Raw genomic sequence first — 7,044 nt, 5'->3', positions numbered from 1 at the left:
CAGAATATGACTGCTTCGCAATAGGGATTTGAGTGTGTTGATGGGGGAATCAAATAATTTTTTCATTCAAACCCGATGGTTGAATTTAAAAAATTCATAATGTATTGCAAGCTATACAGTGTTTTTGTCCCCACATAGAATGTGCCATACCTCATTAACATAAAATGCAGAAGGGTAATTTCTATGTTTTTACACTTTTTAGATACAGACAGTGTTCAAATCTAGTTTACAGATAATAATGAAGAACTGTGAACACAGTACAAACAGGGCTAATTCCATTAAACATTAATTCACAGCCCCCTCCTAAACATTATAAAGAGGGGATAGCATGAAAGGATTTTGAGCAAGTTAAAAAGCATTTAAAAAGGTAACTAGCAATTTTACATAAGGTTATGCTATGTTAATGGGGACCTGTAACAAATCTAAAGTAGGTCTTACTCAATTTGGCTGCAAAAGTAGAAGGGTGCATGCACACCACATGCATTGGCACATTTTCAATATATGCCAATGCAAGGACCTGGAAAAAAAGTATGTGAATGGTAGCAATGGTTCACACTGGTGTGTTATGCTGATAAGCACTAGTTTGCAGTGATAAAAAGTAGAGCAAGCTCTACTTTTTTTCTTCACAATGCAATGCAGCACATGATAAAGCACATAGATCAATGTGCAGGAAAAACAGCAGGTCAGTAGATGTTTGGCTTGCATGGCTTGCATGTTTCAGGAAGCGAGAAGGAAAGTGCATGTTAAAATGCAATGGACTACAACACAGTCTGCGCCCTATTGTCAATGTACTGTATATGCATTTACCTGTGCTCACATTGCAGTGGAATGGACTCAAAAGGCATATAATCATTATACTGTATAATCAGTAGGTAATGGTAACAATCTTGATAACATGCTAATGATAGTTTTAACGAATGCCTTGCTATTTACAGGAATACCTGCTGTCTGCCCTCCTTGTAATGGGCATGGTTTCTCTGTGTGGTGCACAGTGTATAACAGAGCATTGTACAAAGGTCCTTCATGATCCTCATAAGCATGCCTTACATGTGACACATGGTAAGTTAAACAATAACTTCTATATTAGTTACTTAAAACTAAACGCAGATCCCTGATAACTTTTATTTATGGACCCAAAACCCAATTTGCCTTATATGAAACAACCGTAACAAAACCAAGTCACATGGAACCAAAAGCAAAGAAGGAAGGAAAAGAATGAAGAAATGGGACACCATTTTCATAGTTTAAAGATAGTCATAGGATTGAGCTGCCTATTGTTAAAAATAGTCTGAATATTGTTGTTAAAATTCTAAAATAAAAACTTACAACTGTCTTATATGTATTTGCTAACTTCTATAAAATATGTGTCCACTCAAAATGTTTTTCTTTTTAGATTTGGACAGAATGGGGAATTATTAGAACCCCTGTCAGATTTTTAAACACCATACACAGCTCCAGGTCGGTCTGCTTTAATTGTTTAACCCCAAATAAATAAATAAATCAGATGCTGGTCTGCCTTTGGATAAGCACACACTGACAGCAATAAGCTACATGAAGTTTTATTCCTAAAGATCAAAAAAGTCCAAACAACAAAGCACAGAGTAAAGAGCAAATGTTGACGTGTTTCACACCACCAACGGGCACTTATTAATAACACCAGTGTTGATTTATGGAAATAAAACTTCATGGATCTTATTGCTGTTGGTGTATGGTCATCCAATGTCCCTGTCAGCAGAGCCCTGAATAGAGGTAAAAATCTAAATTTCCCTCTCCCACTTACAATAGTTTCACTAGATTGAAAGTGAAGGAAAATCAACCTATATCAAAATATATATTTTTTCTTTTAGTAGAAAAGGGGTAGGTTAGAACCCAGTCAATTTTTCAGTATCTGTTGTTATCCCTATAGCAGAACCCCAATAAGGGTTCTAATACTTCCAAACTCTATCCAAAACTGAAAAAAAGTTTTGCTTGGATATAAACTTTAAGGATGTTGGCAAATAAATATGAAGCAGTTATAAAGTTTTCTTTTTATATTTCTAACCCTAATAGGTAATATCAGGGCTAGTCTAAAAAATGAATTAGAGGTATTATTTGCTCATTTCTTGGACTGGATTGTAAAGTATTTTCCATTAGTCCTATTCCATATTACATAAAATGTTTGACAAAAACCTATGCTGACAATACAGTATATCCCAAAAACCAAGCCAGACAAAATGTTATATTTTTATTAAGTAACCTTAGAACTATTCTACTTGCTAACTTATATAGAAACACAGAAGAGTGATGACAGAAAAAAAACAAGTAGTCCATCAAGTGTGCCTTTTTATGTTTTTTTTATTGACTTTTTCTTCAGCACCATTATTTTCACAGCAGAGATGTATTCTCTGTTGGAAGTCTGTTTCAAGCATTAAAGCCCAACTCTAGGTGAAAATTATATGTAAATAGCGCATCACTTACCTTGGTCCTCTGGATTCCAAACACCTCTTCCTAAGCCATCCTGCAATATAATGAACTAAAGTCATAGTCTCTATGAGCCAAACTAATTTTGTGTTCTGGGGTCCATGCATTTTTCTCTGCTTAGACACTGGAACCTCACCATCCCCAAAAGTTCTCCTGCCTCTGGAGCCTATGAGAGGGCCCAGCAGCTGAAAGCTTTGCCACCATGCAGGCAGTGATATGGACACTCAAAGATGGACTCCAGAAGGTAAACATAAAAGGGTAAAAGGATTGTCAGGTGACAGTGGCTTCAGGGAAGTAAAATGGGTATTTGGATAGGTTTTCGTTCATACCAGAAGTTAATACATCTACCTGCTCCTGCTTTTCAGTGCAGTGTGAAAACTTCAGTTAGGTCCGCCATGTTAAAGCCACCCATAATTAAAACCCTCCCTTCATTTTAACTTAATTTATCATGTTAATCAACAAGTTTTCATAATCCTCAGACTATCCTGTCCACTTGTATACTACATCAGTTCTAAGGAAAGATCTCTTTCTGTTTTGTAGGCAGACCCAGAGGGTTTCCAGTAGTACAATTGTTTTCTGAATTAATTTTAATTTTATGATACTCTTGACATAAATTACAACTCCGCCACCTCTCTTTCTTACTCTGCCTCTTACTCTATACCTTGGTATAGGTATTTCCCAGTCATTTGAATTATTGAACCACGTCTCTGTAATCATAACAAAGGGGTCAATTCACTAAAGGTAACCCACATGCAATATGAAGGTCACGTGACTCATTTTTCAGAAATATCACACAAGATAATAAAAGAGTCAATTCATCAAAGTAAAATATTGAATGTGAGGTAAATACCACACATTTGTTAAAATAGTGAGATAAATACCGCAAAAAACATGAGATAAATCATTAAAGTCAATTCACTAAAAAAGACATATATTCATTATTTATCACCTGTTTGCTGGCGGTATTTTAGAAATGTACAAAATAACAATTAGAGCAACTCTTCACTGGCCATGAAGTGAAAAGTATACAATGTATCAATGTGAAAATGTTCTCCTCTGAGCTCAGGTATGAAAATAAATTGTAACATTTCATTAGAGGGAGATCATTTTGTGAATGAAAGCACACTAGATTGTTTTCATAGTTTCACAATCTTGCTGCGTGCCTTTTGGTGCAGTGTTAGCCTGCAAAAAAAAAATTGCAAAAAAAGCCAAAAATAATGCATAATTTAAGCGCTAAATGTCGCAAAACATAAATATTCAATGCATTCGGTAAATATTGCCTGTTTTTTAGTGAATTGACTACTTTTGAGATAAATTCCGCATGAGTTATTTTAACTCAAAAATTAATGCGTTATTTATTTCTTAGTGAATTGACCACAAAGTCATAACTTATCCCTAGGCATAAGAGCTGTCTGCTCACAAATCTTGTTACCTAAACTACAAACAGTTGTGTTCATGATGTGTACATACTGCTTACTGTTGGATTTTTAGTACCAGAATCTTTACCGGCATTTCCACCCCATCAGCCAAGCCCTTAGAAACCCACACAAATCCTTACATTTGTTTTTACCCACTGAAAAGAAATGTAACTTAGTGTGACTTTAATTAAATCTCTGCCCCCATTTATCAGTTTAAATTCATGTCCAATAAACTCCTGAATTCCATACAAAGAAGATCAGTTGCCTTGTGTGAGGGATGCAGATAAGCTCAATATCAGACCTGTCAACATCATGACTAACCAAACATTCTATCTCTACACCATATTTTTAACCACATTTTAAACAAAGGAATACAGAATGCATTACATTATAGACAGGTAAGACCTCTGAAAATGTGAGGGTACATTTTGTTTGTTTTCAAATTGTCTGTTATATTACAACTATAGGTTGCATTTCTGTGTCAGAAAGAAATTGTATTTTCAGCTCAAATTTTTGGGGGGACAAGAAGAATAAAGGGGTTTCTACTCTTCAATTCCAGACTGCATGAAGAATGGACTGCATCATGAAAAGGGAGAGGAGTGGACAGAAAAGGACTGTTCATCATGTACTTGCGATGGAGAACATATCGACTGCTGTTTCAAGTAGGTTTGCTTGTTGATCACATTATTTTTCACTATATTATAAACAGCAGCAACTATGAAAATATTTTAACATCTGCTGAGCAAAAAAGAAATATACTGTATGCACTACAAGATGTTTTTGCAGAAATCTTCAGTTACTTTTGAAAAGCAGACTGATTCACAGAACATATCACATTGGATGACTGGATGTTTTATTCAGTGGAGGACTGGGAATCTTTGACCTGGGGGGGGGGGGGGGTTAAAAAATGAATAAGCCCTTTCATGGTGGGGACGGATTTCTGTGGGCAAAGAAAGTGTACCATGAAAAGTGTGCCATAATGAGTTATTGACTGGAGGGCTCTAAGAAACGTGGACGTTCCTAGTTAACTTGGTTTATTGTGGCACACCTTTGCACATCTTCCAGTGTCAATGTTCTTTGCAGCTCTTCACATCCAGTCACATAACATCTCAGAGCCACAAAATAAGTTGATGCTGGAAGACTTTCTCTGCCAGATGACAGATCTGAATGGGGAGCAGGCAGCTATATGATGACTAGCACATGTCAGTGACTGGACGTCCCACTCTGATGGTTGTATGAAAGGTAAGTTCTGCCATTGAAACCCAACACCCCAACATATTTTATTAGCTCTCCATGAAGATGCTACTTCTCCATCCTCTCAGCCTTTCCCTTTTTTATCACTGAGTAATGGTTGTAATGTATTTTAAGGCAAACCTTTGCTTTGCCTCCTCACCAATGATTTGGCTTCAATGCAGCCCTCCCCAGCAGTGTATGCTTGTCTTCCCTTTGCTCCTTTGTCACTTTGTTCAGCACTGGGAACAGAAGGATACTATTATGCTATGTACATTTTTTCTGATTGTGAATACAGCTGATTGGACTTAATTGACATATAGGCAATCACAGAGTTTAGTTCCAGAATATATAGCACTATATTATATACACTGGAGTCTGTCAATTAAATATTTGAATTTTAGACATAGAGCCTCTTGGGGTGAATATGACAGCATAAAGAGGCATTCTTCAGTTAATAATCATTTTTAACAGTAAAAAGGTATTCTAGAGTGCCTGAGATGTTCCAAGAAGATGAACCTATTATTGATCGTGCAAAGCAAGCTAACAGATTCATGTTAATGCACCTCCTCCCCAGCAGAACATAGTCATTTTTCCTTTTCTCCTCCACCACTTTATTCAGTTGTCCCCATGTCAAAGTTATGTACCACTCCCAATGCACCAGCTCTGTCATACGAGAGGAAGATGAGTGAGTCACATGCTCCTCCATACTTAATAGTAGCAATGGGTATTTTTTCATTGGAGATCAGCAGAAGGGCAGGGGAGAAAAGAAAAAAGTAATTACATTATACACTACTGGGGGAGATGCATAAAGACAAATCTGTTGCTTTGCCCTGCATGAGCCAACCTAAGGTTTGCTTTAAGGAGATGTTGATCTTTTGTTGACCTAAACGCAGTTGACTTTAAACATCAATTTTTGTGTTTCTCTATTTCAGATTTGCAAAGCCAGTTATTGAAGATCCTGAAAACTGCGAGGCTGTTCTCAACAAGCAAAATTGTAAATATGAAGTTAGGCAGAAGGGTGATAAGCCCTGTAAAGTGGACTCTTGGATTTCCTAAAAATATTCTTCTATACATCCTCTATAATGACAGAATATAAATAAACAGTATATATTAAGCATAAGCAACACAATCAACAGATTGGTATAAACATATTCCTGTGTACCCAAATCAGTTTTGTTTCTGTTAATTTCCCTGATTAGAGGAAAGTGAATCCAATCCAAATGATTCTTGATTTGATCAATTCCACTGATTCTTAACTATCCTTTCTTGAATTTGCTTATCCTAGTCAAGTAGCCCAAGTCATACAAGAGTCGGCATACAAAACAATGCCATGCATTCTGACAAAAATCATTTATTATCCAACACATAACAAGACACAGCAAGTACAATAAATACACTTTTAATTTGTGTAACGCAAACTTAACATAAAATGTCACCAATTCTAATTAACCGACTATACATAAAATAAATCCACCAAAGATTTTAACATATTCTGAAAAAAAGTGTAATTCAATAAATGATATACTTACTATACAGCTGTTTCATTTTCTGCTTATTTTAAATGTCTATTGCAGTTATCTATTTTCATGATTATGAGAATGCAGTCACACAACTGTACAATATCAAGCAGCTTTAATCACTAGCCTACAGGGCACTTATACCCCCTTCCTGCCCAGGCCAATTTCCAGCTTTCAGCGCTGTCATACTTTGAATGACAATTGCGCGGTCATGCAACACTGTACCCATGTGAAATTTTTATAATTTCTTTGAGACAGATAGAGCTTTCTTTTGGTGGTATTTAATCACCTCTGGGATTTTTATTTTTTCTTAAACAAACCAAAAACAACTGAAAATTTTGAAAAAAAAAGTTTTTTCTTAGTTTTTGTTATACAATTTTGTAAACAAGTGATTTTTCTCCTTCACTGATATGCGC

The 7,044-nt window shown here is 35.9% G+C and overlaps 1 protein-coding gene across 1 annotated transcript; it reads left to right on the top strand.

The window, feature by feature from the left end:
* The first annotated feature begins 940 nt into the window (after positions 1-940).
* Positions 941-6,597, top strand: LOC149468075 (beta-microseminoprotein-like). Its single transcript, XM_089670752.1, has 3 exons — positions 941-1,059; positions 4,438-4,540; positions 6,044-6,597. The coding sequence occupies exons 1-3, from the start codon at positions 963-965 to the stop codon at positions 6,165-6,167; spliced, it is 324 nt and encodes a 107-aa protein (XP_089526878.1). The 5' UTR covers positions 941-962; the 3' UTR covers positions 6,168-6,597.
* Positions 6,598-7,044: the final 447 nt, after the last annotated feature.

This window comes from Staurois parvus, unplaced genomic scaffold, assembly GCF_062004578.1.
Source record: "Staurois parvus isolate SC_StPar_1 unplaced genomic scaffold, SC_StPar_1.0 ptg000094l, whole genome shotgun sequence".
In the NCBI taxonomy this organism is placed as follows: Eukaryota; Metazoa; Chordata; class Amphibia; order Anura; family Ranidae; genus Staurois; species Staurois parvus.
Note: the sequence above shows the minus strand (reverse complement) of the source record. Positions and strands in the feature narration are given on the sequence as shown.